Source organism: Cotesia typhae, unplaced genomic scaffold (assembly GCF_013202065.1).
Source record: "Cotesia typhae breed Kobodo isofemale line unplaced genomic scaffold, CoteBio_Ctyphae contig_44, whole genome shotgun sequence".
In the NCBI taxonomy this organism is placed as follows: Eukaryota; Metazoa; Arthropoda; class Insecta; order Hymenoptera; family Braconidae; genus Cotesia; species Cotesia typhae.
Genome location: NW_027423753.1, coordinates 4429174 through 4449860, shown reverse-complemented (window position 1 = coordinate 4449860; position 20687 = coordinate 4429174). Strand labels below are relative to the sequence as shown.

The 20687-nt window shown below is 29.3% G+C and overlaps 3 protein-coding genes and 1 long non-coding RNA gene across 6 annotated transcripts; 2 read left to right on the top strand and 2 right to left on the bottom strand.

Moving 5' to 3' along the window:
* The first annotated feature begins 126 nt into the window (after positions 1 to 126).
* On the top strand, positions 127 to 7786 carry LOC141528558 (uncharacterized). 3 transcript variants are annotated; one of them, XM_074244672.1, is made up of 2 exons: positions 127 to 1263; positions 7209 to 7786. In XM_074244672.1, the coding sequence occupies exons 1-2, from the start codon at positions 1211 to 1213 to the stop codon at positions 7573 to 7575; spliced, it is 420 nt and encodes a 139-aa protein (XP_074100773.1). In that variant the 5' UTR covers positions 127 to 1210; the 3' UTR covers positions 7576 to 7786. The 3 variants fall into 3 exon arrangements, with proteins under 3 accessions (XP_074100773.1, XP_074100771.1, XP_074100772.1); XM_074244670.1 differs by lacking the exon at positions 127 to 1263 and adding an exon at positions 1781 to 2020; XM_074244671.1 differs by lacking the exon at positions 127 to 1263 and adding an exon at positions 5084 to 5817.
* Positions 7787 to 7822: 36 nt separating this feature from the next.
* LOC141528559 (selenoprotein F) lies at positions 7823 to 9076 on the bottom strand. Its single transcript, XM_074244673.1, has 3 exons — positions 8921 to 9076; positions 8706 to 8821; positions 7823 to 8165 (listed from the first exon to the last, which is right to left on the bottom strand). Exons 1-3 carry the CDS (start codon positions 8954 to 8956, stop codon positions 7871 to 7873), a joined length of 447 nt encoding a protein of 148 aa, XP_074100774.1. The 5' UTR covers positions 8957 to 9076; the 3' UTR covers positions 7823 to 7870.
* Positions 9077 to 11623: 2547 nt separating this feature from the next.
* On the top strand, positions 11624 to 12461 carry LOC141528575 (uncharacterized). Its single transcript, XR_012479399.1, has 3 exons — positions 11624 to 11653; positions 12250 to 12326; positions 12419 to 12461. It is a non-coding gene; the product is annotated as an uncharacterized LOC141528575 (long non-coding RNA).
* Positions 12462 to 17035: 4574 nt separating this feature from the next.
* On the bottom strand, positions 17036 to 20331 carry LOC141528555 (uncharacterized). The gene is made up of 4 exons (XM_074244661.1): positions 20194 to 20331; positions 19920 to 20072; positions 19645 to 19809; positions 17036 to 19025 (listed from the first exon to the last, which is right to left on the bottom strand). The coding sequence occupies exons 1-4, from the start codon at positions 20254 to 20256 to the stop codon at positions 18285 to 18287; spliced, it is 1122 nt and encodes a 373-aa protein (XP_074100762.1). The 5' UTR covers positions 20257 to 20331; the 3' UTR covers positions 17036 to 18284.
* Between the last annotated feature and the right edge of the window lie 356 nt (positions 20332 to 20687).

Genomic DNA, 20687 nt, shown 5'->3' with positions numbered 1-20687 from the left:
ACATATAATTCGAAGATCGGTGATTTTACTTATTAAAAGGCATTTAATATTTTAAGCCAACTTCTTAGTCTGATTTAAAGGTAGACTACTCAATTTTTATTTATTAATTATTTTTACCACAAAATTTTTTCGGTATGAGCACTCATACCATTCTCCGGTGAATATATAATAATTAAAAATTTTATTTTTGATTTTAAGACAAACTTTTATTAAAATTGTGTAAAGATGTAATTGTTTACACTGATAGAAGGATTTCTGTAAATTTAAGAGATCATTTCTTAGTATTTAAAAAAAATTTTTTAAATACTAAGAAACTCTCTATCAGTGTACTCAGTGAAACTTTTTTCGGCAGCCGAAAAAATAATTCGGACTGCTTAAATTAGAACCTAGTTGCCAAAAAAAGTTTCACTGAGTAAATAATTATATCTTTACATAATTTTAATAAAAGTTTGTCTTAAAATCCAAAATACAATTTTCAATTATTATCTATTCACCTGAAAATGGTATGAGTGCTCATATCGAAAAAATGTGGTGAAAATAATTAATAAATAAAAATTGAATAGTCCGGCTGGCCAATTTTAAAACACAGTAACTGCAAAATTTTTATACCTAATTTTTTTAGTATTGCTGCATTTCTTATAACTTTTAGACCTTAATTTTAACTAATTTTTATAAAAAATATTTATATTAAAGTATTTTTTATTCATAAATCAAACTGTTTATCAATTTGGCGCGCAAAATTTTTTTAAATTTAAAAATTGTCAGTTACTGTGTTTTGAAATTGGGCAGCCGAGTCTATCATTAAATCAGATCGGGTAAGTTGGCTTAAAATAATAAATATTCTTTAATAAATAATAATAATAATAATAATAATATTATTATTATTATTATTGATGATGAAAATCGCTTAAACAATAAGCATTTTTATTATCCGCTAAAAAACCACTAGTGAAATCGTTTGATTTCTTTCTGTCGGTTCAGCTTTTTATTTTGGAGGTGGAAGAGAACCTTGCCGATACTATTGCCGTCAGTCTTATATACTTTATAGTGGCACAAACATGAGGACAATCTTATTGTGACACTTTTTCATTTAACGGCCAAATAAACTGTAAAAAAAATGTTACTTTAAAATGTATAAAATAAAAAAAAATTTAACTAAAAAAATAATAAATTATTAAACATAATTAATAGTTTAAGAACCGTGGCTATAATGATTATTGTTGAAGCTGATGTATACTCCGTACAGCCGAGCACATCATACAGGTAATTAACTTTTGTTCCGTAATTACTCGTTATTATAAATAATAATAATAACCGATAATTAATTCAAATCACTTTAATTGTAATCTATTATAACAATAATCAACAGCTGACAGTTGTAATCAAGTGACAACTTGATAGAAAGTTTTTATTCAAGGATGTAGTAATTTAATATCCAATTTATTAATTCACAAATAAAATCTAGCACTAAATATTTAAAGTTACCACTCAACCTTGAATTGTTTTAGATAAATTATTTGACTAGTTACTAGTTACACACTCGGTAATGAACTATTTGTAATTAAACATTGAATTATTTGTGAGAGGTTGTAGCGCGATTGCCACATCTCTTAGATATTCACTCATGAATGTCACGATTTAATATTATGACTCTTTACTTACGCTCATGGTACAATGTACACATATATACAAATATATATTTCTATATATATATTTGTGTTAGTCATATTGTAGATAGGGGGAATTCATCGGGGGAATTGTAAAAGTTTCTTTTGTACATAACAGTAGTACACACGAAACTACGACCATAGGATGTTCTATTAAATTTTTCCGACTTAAATTTTTTAATTTTGAGATTAAAATGTACTAATAAATTAATAATGTTTTCTCAATCAAAATTTCGGTTTAACAAACCATTGTTCGGCGGCAAACGCAAAAATTATTCACGTAATTTAGTGTTTCTGAACAGAAGAAGACATCATGACCATGATTATCGAGATCGTCATAACAGAGATGACAGGTATTAATTTTAATAATAATGAAGTTAGTCATGAATATTAAGTTAGCCGACATTTCAAAATTTTTAGAAATTTTTTATTGAAAAAATTTCAATTAAATAATTTAAAAAAAAAATTGAAAAACTATGAGTGTAATATTTTAGAAATATCTTTTTAGTTGTAATTTAATTAATAAAAAAAATCAAAAATTTTTTAAACATCTGCTAACTTCAGTGTCATAGTTAGCCGACATTTTTAATTTTTTGATTTTTTTTTAATAACTAAATTAGAACAAAAAAATATTTTTAAAAAATTGCGTGTAATTTTTAAAATTTTCTACATGTGATTTTTTTTTTTTTTTTTTAATTAAGTTTTCAATAAAAAAAAAATTCTATAAATTTTTATATGTCGGCTAACTTAATTTTCATTTAATTTAAACCTAAAAAATACATACATTATAAAAAATTAAATAAAATAAAATAAAATAAAACAGTTGAACGTGTAACTGTGCGACATGCGGTGAAATTTTAAAAGTTAAAAACGTAAAAATGTGTATGTTTGCTTACATGGTAGTACGAAGGTTTTATATTTGGATATAAAGATGGTAAAGCCGGTACAAAAATGATTTAAAATAAAAATAAGAGTAAAACAAGCTAAGCCAAGCCGTAGGACTGTGGGAGTAAAGTCGAAACAAAACGTGATCACTGAAAACTGTGCTGGGACCTTTCAGGTACCTGTGCTGCGACTCTCTGCGTATCCAATACAGATTACGGAGAATTTACTTGCTTTTGTTGTAAGGCATGGCTGTACGCAGTACTATACACGGTCTTATGCTGTTATTCCATGTATTGATGCTGGTGATGTGGATGCTATGTTGTGAACGTGCACATGTAGATGTATGAGAGCTCAGCGTTTAAGTCCTTTAGTCATTTCTCTTTTTATTCCCTTTTTGCTCTCAGCATTCTTCGTATCGCTGGTCCAGGTCAGTCGAGATCCAGGTTTAAGAAGACGCTTTTATTTTCACGGTATCGCTCTTTATTTTTTAATAAATAATTATTCATTGTTTGTTTTTTTTACTTTTTAATTGAGTAATCTTTCTGTTGGACTTGCTAATATTTTGACGTTTGCGTTTGTCAACAGTTTTTAACAGAATAATTGAAAGAGAGCTGCGAAATGCGTCTTAAAAACCCGCTGCCGCAACGAGGAATCTACAAGTAAGATGAGAAGGTGGTTTATATATCTAAAAGAATCACACTCAAGTCGACAGATTTTTAAATTTTATGAAAATTAACTCAGCAGATAGTTGATCATTTTAAGAATTTTTGTAACAAATAAATTATGGCTAAAAAAAATTTATAAAAAAAAAATTGACATTTAGAAATTTTAAAAAACTACAAATGTAATTTTTTAAAAATAATTTTTTGGAGCAAATTTATTTGTTAAAAAAAATTAAAAAATTATCAAGTCACAGCTAACTTTAATGTCATAAAAAAATTTTTTTAGATATTTATAGCAATTAAATTATTATAAAAAAAATTTAATTAAAAAGTTTCACATGTAAAAATTATGACATTAAATTTAACTGTCACTTGACAATTCTTTAATTTTCTTTAACAAAAAAATGATTTTTAAAAAATTGCAATTGTAATTTTTTTGAATTTTTTTTTGCCATAATTCATTTGATACAAAAATTCTTAAAATTATCAACTATCTGCTAAGTCAATTTTCATGTAAAAAATAATAAAAATTACAAGTGAAAATTTTTAGAAGCATTTTTTTATTCTGATTGATTTGTTAAAAAAATTTCAAAAATTATTTTAACAAATTAATTAGAATAATAAAATGCTTCTAAAAATTTTCACTTGTAATTTTTATTAATTTTTACATGTGAAACTTTTTAATTAATTTTTTTTTTAATAATTTAATTGCTATAAAATTTCAAAAAAATTTTTAATATCTGTCAACTTTAGTTTTATTAAAAAAAATTAAATTAAAAAGTTCCACATGTAAAAATTAATAAAAATTACAAGTGAAAATTTTTAGAAGTATTTTTTTATTCTAATTAATTTATTAAAAAAATTTTTTAAATTAACAGCTGCCTGCTAACTTCAGTATTATCTATAAAAATGTTAATTTAGTTATTTTAATTTATTTCTTGATATTTAAATTTTAGAATATTTATACAAAAAATTTTTGCTCCGTTCTATTGATGTAGATTGTTCATTTAATTTACTCCTCAACTTACTACTCCTGCGTTATGCTTGTAACCTGTATTTAAAATACTTACATTCATTCACTGTGAAGTTAAGGTTCTACGTAATAAACATATCTATATGATATTATGTGCTCCGCTGATGAAGAGTGTGGGTGTATGGAGAGTTTTGGTGTCTCATTGGCTACTACTACGTACAAAACTGCTTACGCTACTCTGGAATAGAAAGAGTAGAGGTACACCGTTTATACCTTAACAATGTTATGGAGTAATGAAACACGTAACGCTTCTCACACTTCTTATCTTTTGAGTGATGACAATGTCTTGGACAAAAATGCTGTGTGGGAGCAGAGGTCTTTAGTTGCTTTAAATTGTACGAAATGACTGGAGTTATTTTTTTTGTTACATTCGTTTACGAATCTTTTTTTTAGTTTTCAATTTTTAATTGTGATAAATTGGAGTTTGAAGAAAAGTTTTTATTTAATTTTTAGTTTTATAAATTTTGGTGAAAGTAAAAAGTTTTAGTTGAAAGTTTTTATATGTATAGAAAGTGAAGAAGAAACAGGAATTTTTTAAATTCGAGTAAAAACTTTAGATTGAAGGTCTTAGTTAAAAATTTAGAAAGAAAGTTTTTTGTTAAAAATTATTATTACAATTTAAAAATTTTAAATAAATTATTAAAAATTTTTATTTAAACAAATTATTAAAAATTTTTATTTAAATAAATTATTAAAAATTTTTTTTAAAACAAATTATTAAAAATTTTTATTAAAATAAATTATTAAAACTATTTATTCAAACCTTGTGAATTTTTTTCTAAATTTTTATACAATATCTAAAGATCTAAAAAAGTATAAAGAAAAAAAAGACGTAAATTAAAAAAAAAAATTCAACGGAAAAAAAAACCATAGAATTGTTAAATTTTTAGACAGTAAAAAGAAAGAATGACTCAGAGTTATGTAGTATGAAAACGGGGGTAAAGAACGTCAGACACAAAAGACCGCTGGTTCAGTATTATGAAATCCTAGGGGGTTGTAGTTAGCGTCTGGTCAAACGCAGCTGTCTGTTACTGCAGTTGAACTCGCACGTGTCAAAATTACTTTAGTGTCTAAATAAAATTATCGAATTAAAACCAGAAACAAACAAAACAGTTAAGCTTTTTTTCTCATTCTGGATCGGTTATCAAGTCAACGACTAAATAGATTAACAAAAAAATAAAGCAACTCCGGTGGAGATAAGAGTGAATGAATTAAAACTAGACGTAATTGGAGTGAAATAATTTCACGACTCGGCCTCAGCGTCGGGGTTATTAACTTCTATTAACTCTAATAAATAGTTTTAAATTACACTCTTAGTAATATATGAAGTCTTCTCAGTAAAGTTCATTTGATAACTCGTCTTCGTAACTAGTGCACCGATAATTTATACGCATACGTTTCTACTACTAAATACACTATATCAATACACGCAGTTATTTATAATGACACGAGATAATATTTTTGATAAAATGGGCTTGCGAAAGAGCGATGAAGAACAGCAATTATTATTTTATTCCACTCTAACTATTGAAGAAAAAGCGCGCATGCATCCTTGTACCAAAGCGACTTGGTATGTCTTTCAAAAATTTATTTTTAAAATTAATATTTAATACCTATATCATCTATTAATATTATAATTTAATTCAATATTAATTTAAACTAGCAACTTTGCAGTCACTATGTGACTGCTGTGACTTGTGAACTATACATAAATAAAATTTTGCTTTATTAAATAATAAATTTTGTTAAATTGCACTGTAATTTCTTAACTATTGATGTTTTTGAAGATATAAGCTCATTCTGATGTTACACTCTTCAAGAGGTTTCATTTGAGTACCCACATGCATTTTTGATATATTTTTCATATATACATATATATAATATATATAAATATATGAAAAATTGATGTGGGTACTCAAATGAAAGCTCTTGATGAATTTAACATCAGGATGAGCTTATATCTTTAAATATGTCAATAGTTCTCAAGATACAAGGTCATTTCTTCGTGTTTGATATTTTTAAAGATGTAAGCTCATCCTGATGTTAGGCTCATCGAGAGCTTTCATTTGAGTACCCACATGGCATTTTTTATATATTTTATATATATGGTATTTGTCAAATATATAAATATATAAAATATATGAAAAATTGATGTGGGTACTTAAATGAAAGGTCTCGATGAGTGTAATGTCGAGATGAGCTTATATCTTTACAAATGTCCATAGTTCAAAAGATGCGAAGTCATTTTTTTAATTATTAACTTTTTTAAAGATATAAACTCATCCTGATGTTACACTCATCGAGAGCTTTCATTTGAGTACCCACATGGCATTTTTTATATACTTTATATATATAGTATTTGTGAAATATATAAATATATAAAATATATGAAAAAATGATATGGGTACTCAAATGGAAGGTCTTGATGAGTGTAACATCGGGATGAGCTTGTATTTTTAAAAATGTCAATAGTTTAAAAGATACAAAGTCATTTCTTAATTATGAATCTAGAGAATAGAGCATTTTCGAATGCAGCCTAAATACTTATCATTATAAATTGACTATTGGTGAGAATGATATAAAACATTGAAAAGACACAACTTCAGGTCAAGACCAAATTTAACTAGAAAAACCCATTCTATCATAAAAATATACTGGCCACAAAATTTTGCTTATCCTCTTAATAATATAGATAATAATAAAATGTATATTTTGAAAAATAAAAATAATATCAAGGCTGACAAGTATATTTAATACTTTTTTTTTTGTCTACTGAGAGAGGTAAAAAATCTTCAATAAAAGTATTTTATACTGGATATCATATATCTTGTAGGAGTCAGCATACTTATTGTTTAGCATTTAAAAGTTTTAGTATCTTTCGTCATAACATGAGTCTGTGGAAGAAATTTAATATAAATGTATTTAACTTTTATTTTTAAAACGTATTTTATTTATTTCTAGTGTGATGATGTCAGGGGACTCACCAGGACTGGACTCGCGATCGATACCGGCAAGTTACGATTTACCTGATGACGCACGTCCTGGAGAATTACCACCGGTTATTCCGTTAAGTTCAACCGGTAAATTAAGTCACTCAAACCATGACAGCGGCAGCGAGACCATTGAAGAAGTAACGACAATCGTTAAAAAAACCCTGCCCAGTCCGGAACCACGGCCGAAAATCTACCAGAAAAATGGCATCGATAGTGATAACAATAACAAATTAAAATTGGAGAACAAATTTGCGGAAAATAATAAAGAAGATAACGATGCATGCGTTAATTGTCTTTACTATACTCAACAGTTTTGTGAGTGTGTAATACTATGAGCGGTAAATTGTCAATTTTATATTATATTTTATTATATTATGTATCAAATATGTAATGAGTAATTATTATTATGATGATGATGATGATTATTATTATTATGTGAGAATGTATATAAGATATGAAAATTATTTTAAAAACAATTTTTTATCCGAATTCATTTATAAAAACAAAGACAAATTACAAATACATATTTTTGTATTTTTCCTGCCAGTTTTATTATTGTTTTAATAAAAAATAGTTTACCTAATTAATTATTATTATTATTATTATTATTTGGTTAACTGTCATTAAAAATTAATCTCGCATTAAATGAGTTAGGAGAAACTCTTCGACGTCATCAGTATCCCATTTAGTAATGTCAAGTATGTCTTCTAGTTTATTATCATGGTCGTAAAGTTTAATCATGGGGTCCAGGCCTCTGACGTACTTTATCTCAAGGTTTTTGTGTTTGCTGGGACGCTCACTTTTTATGAAAGCCTGGATTTGAGGGTAAGCTCCGAATTTACATGTACAAACTTCAAGTACTGCTCGAGGATAACGCTTCGAACTTGAGTCTTCTTCTTTGAGACAGCATTCTTGACAATTGTCTCTGTTAAATTAAAATTTTAATTGTTAGTTAGTTTATTCAAATGAATGATAACATGAGTATTAGGGTGTGCCAAAATTCAATTTCCGTGAAGAACTTTTTAAAATTGGAATTTTGAGTTCCGCTTTTAGCAGGAGCTGTGTTTAGGCATTTCCCAAGATATTTTGGGGTGAGACGATTTATTTGATTTTCATAGAATTTTATAACAGAAGTTTAGTTTGGGTATTCCCGCTGAAATTTCAAATTTCCCGACATTTCAAAATTTTTAGAAATTTTTTTTTAATTTCACTTAAACAATTAAAAAAAAAATTCACATGTAAAAAACTTGAAAAACTATAAGTGCAATTTTTTAGAAATTTTTTTTTGGTTATAATTTAATTAATAAAAAAAAATCAAAAATTTTTAAACGTCTGCCAACTTCAGTGTCATGAATATAGATAGACAAATACATGGAGTGACCAGGTACTGATTCCTGAGCAGCTACTGGAGCTTTTACCCTACAGGTACCATGGATTATTAAATGCCAGATAGGTTAATACTTACTCAAGTTCACTTAAATTGTATTTAGAGAATTGATCACATGTCGAGCATAATAAATTAGCTCTATTAAATCCTAGAGACTGGCAATCTTCACTAGTGAATTCCGAGAAGACATTTACCTGCAAAATTATTTTTTTAATTATTAACTGATAAACGTCAGCAAATACTTAATTTAAAATTAATTTTTATAAATTTTTCGTGTTAAGATTAGTACTTACAGTTGCGAGGATCAAGATGAATATATAGGAGTACATTTTTTTTTTTAATTATTTTTAGAGTTAGCAGGTAGTTTTTAAACAATTAATAAATAAATAATCGACGGTGGCAAGTGATATTGGCATTTACATTCATGTTTAGAAACATCCATGCTAGTACAATACGTGTCGTGTCGCTATAGGATGTATGACAACAAATGATTGCATTATCTTCTAGATGTCGCTGAAGTTCACTTTTTAAATTTATATGAATTTTTATTTACGTTGAAATTGACAGAAATTTGTTATTTTTTTTTTAAATAAATATAAACCAATACAAAAAAGTAAAAAGAATGTAAGGTCAATAAAAAAATTTGTCACCGTCAAATATGAAAGCATAAAATGATATTTTAAATGATTGATAAATTTTGAATTTCTGCTTAGATTTTTAAATTCATTTTTCTCTTTTTTCGCCAATTCTACCATTTTCTTCATCTCAATATCTTCAAAATTGTTAACTTCAGATGAAGTCTTCTTTATCTGAACTTCATTGGTCTTTATTTCATTATCCAGTAGAATTTTTAGCTTCGAAGTTGTTGTTTCTAGTATTTTAATAAGCTCTTCAATAGATTTGTTAGAAACTTGCATTATGTATTGCTTTTTTAACCTGGATTTATCTGTCATTAAAATTGTTTGGTAAATTTTTATAGTAAAAAATTATCTGCTTTGTTTCAGAGAAAATTAATTACTAAAATTATTGATACATCATAAATTAATTAATTTTAATATAATTTATTTACTTGAGAATATTTATTTTAATAAAAGTTTATAAAATGTCAAATTCAACTGTTTTGCATAAAAATGAAAATATACCTAATTAACGTTCACTTTTTTTTAAACTAGAAAAAAAAAATATAAAATTTATAAAACAAAATGTAAATTATTTTTGATTATTGAAGCTATGGAATAAATATAACGTAAACAAAAACTCTATGCTATTCAAATTGAATACTATTTTAGAAATTACAATACACAGAAAAATAAATAAGCTTGAATCAAGAGAAAAATTCTCGAATTAAGAAAATAATTTAAAAAAGTTTCGAAGAATTTGAATATTCTAACACTTTTTGAGTCTTTTATAAAATTATTTTTGATAATAAATAATTTTAAAAAAGTGGAAAAATTTTTAAAATGTTGTTCATGTAGATATCTTCGCACTAGTTGACTGACGAATTAAAAAAATCAAGGGTAGGTACAAAAAGTAATCAACTGATGGATCCTTGATCTGGTGAGCTTGATGCTATAAATTCATTGCGAACGTCGCTGTAGGTCAGTTTTGGAGCTGAATGAGTTTTCTGTTGTTCGTTAGAAATTTAAATAGCGGCTGCATGTGCAGCTCAATGACATTAAAGTTAACTGTCACTTGACAATTTTTTAATTTTTTTTAACAAATAAATTTGCTCCAAAAAATTGTTTTTAAAAAATTCCATTTGTAGTTTTTTAAAATTTCTAAATGTCAATTTTTTTTATAAATTTTTTTTTGCCATAATTTATTTGTTACAAAAATTCCTAAAATTATCAACTATCAGCTAAGTTAATTATCATTGCAGTCCAATATCAACCAATGATGAGTCATGTCTGTTTTTTTTTTTTTTTTCGTGTTTTGACTGTTGACTAACTCCAAATTCTAATGTATTTTTATTTTTGAAATAATCAAGTGAGTTGTTATTTTCAATTATTAATTTTTTGTCATTTGTAATTTTGTTTATTGAAAATTTAATTGTAAGTGTAAAAAAAGACCCACTGGTGAATATTTTGATGTAGGGATCTCAATCACAGAATCGGACACCTGACAGGTACAGTCGCTATCATTAATGCCTGGGCACTAAAAATTTTTTTGATAAATTAAATGACACTGAAGTTGGCGGACATTAAAAATTATTTTAAAATTTTATAATCATGCAATTATTATATAAAAAATTAAATTAAAAAATTTACATGTAAAAATTAATAAAAATTACGAGTGAAAATTTTTAGAATTTTTTTATTGTAATTGATTTGTTATTAAAATTTTTAAAATTGACATCTGACGACTAACTTCAGCATTATCAAATTAATTACAATAAAAAAATACTTCTTAAAATTTTCACTTGTAATTTTTATTAATTTTCACCTGTGAAACTTTTTAATTAAATTTTTTTTAATAAGTTAAATCCTATAAAATTCCAAAAAAAATTTTTAATGTCTGTCAACTTCAGTGTTATGACTTGCGCAGAAGTCCGAAAAAACTCTACTGCGCATATTGTAGATACTTTTTCCTCAGTCTCCCGCTTAATCTCAGTCGCGTCGCGCGTAAACGATATAGCTCGTCAAAGTAATTTATTTTATTAATGAAAAAGCTAATTACTCACTTAAATCAACTATAATATTTATCCTTATCTCTCTTTAAAAAAAAAAAAAAAAACTATAAATTTCAACTTTTCAGTGAGTATTTTCACTAAAATCGAATTAAGTCAATCCCGGGTCCGCGTTTCACTGTTAAAATTTTCATTTACAAAAATACTTATTTGAAAGTCGTAATTTTATCAAAATTAGTATTTCGAAGCAGACAAAGCGATCAAACAATTAATTATTAACAATAATTTATTCATTTTGGTCTCAAGTTCTTTTTTTTTCTGCTTTACGAAGAAAAAACTTCCGACTTTATCAAGCAACAAGATGGCGTCACTTTTTCCAGCTTTCGGTAACAGCTAGCGTGTAAGTATTACACTTCGTTAGTAGTTTATAATGAACCTAACAGATGGCGCTAGTGTCTTCTCAAAAACTAAAAACAGTTGATGTTTTGTAGCAATGACAACTAAACACGCTGTTGTCAATATTCTTTTTATATCCTCTAAATTGAAATTCCTCTAAATTAAAATAGATGAAAGTCTTGAAGTTAATCAAAAATTTTTTTAACAAATTAATTAGAATAAAAAAATGCTTCTAAAAATTTTCACATGTAACTTTTATTAATTTAATGTGAAATTTTTTAATTAAATGTTTTTGTAATAATTTAATTGCTATAAAATTCCAAAAAAATTTTTAATACCTGTCAACTTCAGTGTTATCACGATTTATTATTGGTTAAAGTGTAAGCGCGCGCGATTCAAATTTCTAGTTTATTATTAAAATTAAAATAATAAAAACAAAATTTTAACAATAATTATGAATAACAGTAAGTACCCGAGTTTCGGTAAAAAATGAAACCCGTTATATTTATCCCAACATAAAATAAAAAAACGATAATCCAGCAATAATTCACTCTTAATTATTACGAGGAGTAATTTACGGATATTATTTTTATTTTTCAGATCACCCTAAAATTATCGAGTTAGAAAAATGATGAATAATTTATCAAGGGGGTTTAATTCCCGGTGAGAAAAAGCCGGTAACTATTTTAATTGTCGATTATTATCCAGTAATTATGCAACGGAGTATATAATTTAAAAGAGTTTGCTTCTCGTGTTACTCATCTTGAAGTCGGAGTGGGTCGGTCGTCGGTCTGACATGGTGCTGGTGCCGGTGCCTTAGTTATAGCCGTTGCACAGGACTTGTAATAATAAATTATTATGCTACTCACGGATAATCGAGGTGACGAGATGGGTGGCTGAGACTTGCCCAGCGATTCCTTATCGGCAGCAGCATAAGTTTGCACTCACAATCGGCAAGAGGCTGCTGGTGATGCTGAAACTTGTACGTCTTCGGCATGGTAGGACGTATTGCCGCTTTTTCTTCGCCACCACTCACTGGATCACCTCTCTCGCTCACATATATACACATACCTGCCGGCAAGTGGTTTTATTTGGTAGTGTATATGCCCCCGGTCCATTATTTGCCTTAAACTAAAATAAAACCAATGGGAGCAAACAACCTTTCGAGTTTCTACACGTCCATGTAAGAAAGGTAAGTTATGATACCTGAGATTATTTTTAATTATAATTATATATTAATTTATATTTTAATTTATTTTTATATTTAAAATCTCCTCGATTAATTTATTTTACTTGTATTTATTAATGTACAGAACTAATATCTTTATATTTAATTCTAAATGCTCTCGCATTCATATATGGATCTTAAAAGTAGTTCTAGCTCGAATCCAGCATCCCAGGAGTTAGCAGAAACTTTCTTGATCTTAAGCTTTGTCAGTGGCGGGCGTATTGTGGGTGGTTTGCTGGCGAGCGGATTTTCTGCGGTCTTTGCGGCAGTTCCGACAACGTCTCGTGGCCGTGGGAATACTGCAAATTGTTCTGCCGCTCCCCCGCTGAGTTTATATACATCTATACATCTATATACGTGTATATATTTATATCGAGATATAAGGCTTGCTAATCGCTGCTAAACGCCATGCGGAAGTTAGCACTGACTTCATCGTATCCACGATTAGACAGTGGTTGTCATTTTTATTTGATTGACCCTTTTTTCGAAATAACAACCGCATATTCTTCTGCACCGGTAAATTGATACTCCAGCGCCTATCCAATGGTTTAAAATGACGTACATGTGTTTTTTTTTATCAATCAATATACAGATATTTTTTTTTTAGTTTAACGAAGAAAGGAATATTTTTTAATTTCTTCGGAGAAATTTCTTATATTTTTTTTTTACTTCTAGAATTCATAAAAAATTATGTCAGAATTGATTTACTCAAAAAATAATTAATTATGCATTGAACTAGATTTACAGAATACTTATTTGAATAATAATGTTTCTTTAAGCATAACTATTATAATTTTTTTAATTTTAATATTTTGATTAAAAATTCTTATTCAAATTAATATCTCTTTCAATTTAGTTCAATGCATATTTTATTATTTTAAATGTATATAAAACTTCTGAAATATTTTTTTTTAATTCTTTAAAAAAATTATTAAAATATTTTTTTTCTCTTTCGACAAAATTAAATCTACAAATCTTCAAATAATCTTTTAGTACCATAAAAAACATAATTAGGGACAAGTCTTTTTAGTATGAGCACCACGAAATAACAACAAAAATAATAAAAAAAAAAAATTTATTGTTATTACATCTTATTACAAACAAAAACAAAAGTTGGACCACCATCAGCTACTTCGAATTCTGCTCTGGATCCAGGACTTTTATGGAGGATTCAAGTTCTTGGGCAATGGCGTGCCCTTGTTGGTCTTGCTCTTGCTCTTGTTTTATAAAAGTATTTTTTTGTAGATGTTGTTGTTGATCATCTTACTCTTATTTAAACAGTTGACTCCCTTCGTCTTGCATTGGTCTTTCTTTAAAATGGTGTTCGGCATTTGCGACCAAGAACTAAGGGACCAAAAGCAAGAGCTAAGAACTCGTTGAGCATTACTCTCGGGTCTACTCTTTATAATACTTATAATACTTTCCGAAGACACTGAGCCAGTGGACCCTTATACTCTCGAGAAGAGTATGGGGAGCATAAGCTAAGCCATCAGAAGGTAGAAAGGAAGGTAGAACAACAACTGTTGAGCATAACGCTGTGTAGTAGACAGAGTAGGTTGCTTCGGCTGGTTGGTACAAAGATTAAAGAGGGAAGGAGAGGGGTGAGAAAGCCAACGGTGAGGAGGAACCTCTGAGGACCGTACGACTTACAAACTCAACTGGCGAACGAGGATAAGAAGAGAGAGAATAAGTTGCCAGAGCACCCAGTCCTTCTCGACGCGCTGAACAGATCCTACGTGCTTTTATTACCGGTACGCGTTCCTATCCAAGACATAACATTATCCAAATATCGATACTGATGAGCATAAACTCCGTGGTTAAATTTACTCCTACTGGACCAATTTATACTCTGATCAGTGGACCCTTGAGAGTTAGTGCCTTGATATGTGCCTGAGTCCTGCTGGGACTGAGTCCCCAGCACAGTGTCATAATCGTTGTGCAACCCACTCGGTCAATTGTCTGTCATCTTTATTTATTTTTTAGGACAAGAGTTTTATTTATCCTACGAGTGACGACAGAAAAATCCGGAGATAGAGAAAGAGAGAGAGAGAGAGAAAAAGAGAGGAAGACCGAATAAAAGAGATGAGGAACTAAAGCCTACAAAACCTGTTTTTCATTATTACCAAGTGTTTCATTCAAAAAATCCTACACGAGGTGCTATTGCTATTGATCTTGATCAGACCTGTTTTTAATTAATGTTAATAATTATTTACTTATTTATTTATTATTACTTTTGTAGTAGTATTTAAATATTATGTTTCAAACTGGACAGTGAACTTGCGCTACCGGTGTAGCTAGGACTGTTGATGATAATTATAATTATAATGTATACATATATCATGGAGTCATTAAAAGTGTCCGCGAGTACTAAGATTGTTAAAAAATTAAATTACAGATTTGTTGTTGAACAAAGTCCAGAGGTGAACGAATCTACGGTGTCCTGGACGGAGTGACTTGTTGTTTCAAGTTGAGCGAGAGTGGACGAAGGCACCCGAAAAAAGGCTCAAGAGGAATGGAAGAGGCGATGCGGAGAACCAGGACCGAGCAGAGCCAGTGGTTCTCACCCAGGGCTGACAAGGATGACAAGAGACCTGGAATCGGCTCTGGAGCTCTGCACTTTATACGCAACCGTGGAAGTATGAGGCGGCAACTTATGCGAGACTCTAATCGGTAAGTCACAATACAATTATCTTTAATCTATTATATTTTTTGGGCGTAATAGACTAAAATAATTAGCAAAAAAAAAAGGTTATTTGTGCTGATATCGGGACAATCTTCGATAGATAACTAGTATATAGAGTTGGTAAAGGCTTTGAGACCACACACGGATAAAACATACTTGGGCAAGGGAAGCCGCGTGGTTATCCGCCAACACTTCCGTGTTGTTAAACTAATGAATCGCCTTCCTGGAGTCCTCAGAGCTTTAGCAACGACAAGGGTCCGAGTCTGGTATCCTCCATCTCCGATCCTGTCCCTTGTCCTTCTTTCTTTATCTCTTTCTATCGGAGGACCGAGCAGAGGACCGAGTGTTTAGCTGGAGTCAACTTGTTCTCCATCTTTTTATTTTACATTGTTCATTTTTTTGCTTACCATTATTTTAACATTGTCCAGTGTCTCCCTCCCTCCCTCCCACGTAAACGTCAGTCTGCTCAGTCTGCTCAGTCTGCTCAGTCTCTGTAGTTGGTTAAGTTAAATCCTGTATCTGTCTATGTCTCCGCTTCTATCCTCCATCCATACTCTAAGCTCGTAGTTAAGTTCGTAGTCTTGCATGTATGTCGCCAGCACTCACATATTTATAAACACACCCGCTAGGCAATGCTCAACCTGGACAGGTCAGACCCCATTATCGGTAGCGTATCGTCGACCACGATCAATCGTGAACAATTATAATGCATAACGGGCGAAGCAGGTTGTCCGCCGCCGAGTAGCCACCAGTAACAACAGCAGCAGCAGCAGCAGCAGCAGGAGTTACAGCAGCACACATACTCTTACAGATACTTGTATGTTGTTGTTGTTGTTGTTATTATTATTATTATTATTATTATTATTATTATCCATGTGTGTTGCCGCGGGAGTAATGAACGAGGCAAGGATGTAAGTCTACATACATACATACACTGTAGTAATGCCAGGGGTATGTAATAGTACGAGTAAGCCGAACCGTAGCAGAACCGAGTGGAGAACCGACGGGGGATTATATATCTGAAATCTAAGATTCCATGTACGGTTCACCGGAGCTCGACCCTGATGCCACGATCTCGCGAACCATTAATCCAACCACTATGATACTCTATGAAGAATAAAACTATATAATATAATATAATACGATGGAGTAAGGAGTATGGAGGATATTCTAGCAGACGACCTCGACCTCGAACAGTGATAAAACCCCTCGGTTAACCTTTTTTATAACACAAAAGCTATTACTAAGTACTTATACTTACGATCCAGTCCGGACCTTACTCTTCTCGGGGTTTTCTCTCGCCAACCAAGACTATAAGAATATAAGAGTATTAAAGTTCGGTCCTATCTTCCGATCCCCGTCTTTAATCTTACCTCTTCTTACCTTTTAATATATTTCGTTGAAACATTTTTATTACTGTGGTATAGGGTACAAACACAAAAGAGTTCCTACTCTACTGTACTCTACTCGGAACATTATTATTTCAACAATCTTAACAATTACAATTATTTCCTTATCGTATAATTGCTTAGGAAATATCAGTAAGCATGAAAATTCTTATATCAGCAATTGTATACTTGTACTTTTATTTTATTTATATTTCACTGGAACAAATACTTTGCTTTTTTTATTATTATTATTTTAATCCTATTTTATTATTGTTATTACAATTACAAACGTTATTGTTATTATGTAATTACATATAGTTACGTTAATTAATTTCAACGTTGGTTTTATTAAACGGAGTTTGTAGAAATTAAATATTTTTTTATTGCTGCTGGTGAATAAAAATATTTATTCAAGTAAATAAATACATTTATAATGAATAAGTTTTTTCGGAAGTTTTTTTTTTTATGTTAACGTTTCTCATAGTTTTATTATACTCGGTAATTATTATAATTATTCCTTATAAAATGATAATGGTTACACTTACAATTAAACCTACTTATTAATTCCCAAGATTCTCAATGATATTTATTTAATTTTTATTTAAACTTATTTAATTCAAAATTTCCGGTTGTGGTTAAAAATTTTTCTCCCATTTAATACTTAAATTTATTAGTTGAAATTCTATAAACCGGCGAATAAAAAGCAATAATAATGAAAAAGTTACAGTCGTCAGTTTTCAATCGGAGATTTGGCTTTATCCGAGATTTCCGATGTGCTAATGTTAAGGTATATTCATAGATTTACCATACATCTATATAATATATTATGTCCCATATAACCATAGCGTAACATTAATCCCGGATCAAATTAGATCTCAGAAAAACTGGCCCTAAATTTTTTTAATAAAAGATTTTATCGATTCTATTTATAAAATTTTTGTTGCGTTCTAAGAAATTATTTATCTATTTTTTTTCTGCATTCTTAAAGGAACGTATTGAACAGTTACGTAATAAAAACTAATATGAATATGTTGTCATTCAGCTTGCATGGCTCGGCATTAAAATTCGATAAATAGATGCATAAATTATTTATAAACATATACAGCTCTCAATATTGCAAGCACTTGATCAAAACTTTTGTAGTTAATAGAATAGTTAATCCTAAATAATATCTTTAAAAAAAAAAAAAAAAAAAAAAAAAAAAAAGTAAAATTGAACACCACATTGACATTGGGAATAAAGAGCCACATACAGTATGCAGATAACATAGTGAATAGATAGTAATTTTATTGATTGTTATTGATAAGCAGTACCGTAACTTACATAATGGATAGAGTTACTCACCTCGATATAGATCTACGACTGAATTTATCTCGTCGTCTCGTTTAATTGTCTCCAATTGATTATCAAAGACATCAATGCCCCCGTCTTTATTATTTTCCAGCAGGATGTCGTTTACAGAGGCATTCACCAGGCTGTGTTTTTCTGAATCGGAGTTGATTATAGCAAAGTTATTATCCTCGCAATCCGATCCGGAAATCACTTTTACGTCATCGGCTGATGTTTTCAAGCTTTTTACGTTGGTATCGATGAGCTCGACGCTGTTTGTGTCGGTATTTACCTCAACTTTATCGACTTGAGCGTTGACTAGGAGGGATTTTTCAACTCCTACATCCACCATTTTAATGTTGTTGTCATTGTCATTGGCTATCAATATTGTATTAGTTTCGGCGTCAATCACGTCTATGTTTTCCACTTCAGTACCCACGATGTTGTCATGAGCAAAGTTACTCACTTTTGTAAACTTACCGTCGACTATGTTTACGCTTTTTATAGCCAAGCTTGTTGGACTTTTATTAATCATTATCAAGTCTATTATTAAGAAAGACTGCTTCAGACACCGGTCGGATACAAAGTTCGATTCAACGCGGCTTTGGATCAGGGGTTGGCATACCAAACCCAGCCCTAGACATTTTGATAGCGTCACTTGGTAGTTACGAACTCCGCAGCCTATTTCTATCGGGAAATAATGCTCCTTTGGCCAATGGAATGGTACTATATCTGCCATTTTACGAGCCTAGTAAAAAAAATTATTTATTGTTCGTTTTGTTTAATTAAATTATCAATTCCTAATTTCAGCATCATAAAAACATGTACTTTAATTTTTTTTTGTAAATTACAATTTAAATGTTTGGATTTTTTAGAAATTATTTGGAGAGTTTTAAATTACAAACTAGAAATTCATTAAATTTTTCCATTACAAAAGTAATACATAGTTACTATTGTAAGTTAAAAAATGAGTCTAGAAATAGAAGAAATTCTAGTTTTGTAATCGAGTTCTATAATTCATACTTATGACTCGCGGTAATTGCACATTGTCATAAACTAATTTTTTTGTCCTTCGAAAATACTTCATTTTATGTAATGATATTCTTTTTTGCAAGAATAAGAAAAGAATTTTTCTAACAAGTCGTTACCGCAAATGTTTGTTTTTTAAACTAAACGTCAAACAAAATTAACACGGTTGCTTTATTTTGAAATAAATTAACTTATAATTCCTGATTTTTTAAAATTTATCTTATAAAATGAGTTTACATTCTGAATTGATGAAATTTTTTTTTTTTTAATAAAAATAGACCAATGAATTCAAGAATATTTTAAAGTAGATAATTTTTACATGTATAAAAAAGTCTTACGTCTCTAAAATCAATTGGACATCTCAGTCCAGTCAAACCGAAGATATTACTGTGAGAAAAAGGTCTTAGGTTCATTAATTCAATGTCAAGTTGATCGCACAAATTTATTCCCTCAATAATATTCGTGGTCACTGCACCTTTCTCATCAGTAATTTGCACGGAAATCTATTGGAATAAAATGTTTTTAATTATTTAAAAAAAAAAGTAATCAAATAAAAGTAAAACTAAAAATGACAAAATACAAAATAATGACAGATCACAGCGTGTATAATTACCTGAAAGTTGTCTTCACGGTAGACTTTTTGATTGAACTCCAAAAAAACGTCTCCCAGCTTTGAAGTTTCGCCGGTAACCAATGCCGAGACGTAGGGATTTGGAAGGTAATTAACATATTTTTTTGCCGCTTGAGATTGATATGTGTACAACGCCTATTACAAACCCCAGTGAAATACAAATGGACGTAGTCCATATAATATTTTTTCAATGCTAGTATACTCTTGAGTTTTTAAATAAATAAAATCTTTACAAATAAAATATTATATAACTTACATTTGAAAATGGAACAGCAAAAACGGATAATCCAACAAACAATCTTAAGTAGCAAAAATACATTTTGAATGATAATTAATTTTTATCACACCGCTGAATTAAAAAATACTCTTATAAATTTATATATTAATGTGCATAGAGAAAACTGGCCGATTGTCACTTAAAAACACGTTTATTTATCCACCTGTTATCGCCGTGAAGTAACTTTGGACATAGTCGTCTCCATCATTATTTCCTTATCGCACATTATTATTAAATAGCGACTCAAAAACAGGTTTCCACATTTTCCACCGTTCGTTTATTGAAACTTAAGTAAAAATATATTATTAATATAATATAAAATAAAATATGTAAAAATAATGAACGATAAATAAATAGCCTAAGCTAATAAAATAAATAAAAAATAAAATTAAGATGGCGATGAAGATGAAGAGGAAGGCTCTGCTCATGACATTTATGTCCCGCTCTTTTGACAACCATTAGGAAGTGTAATA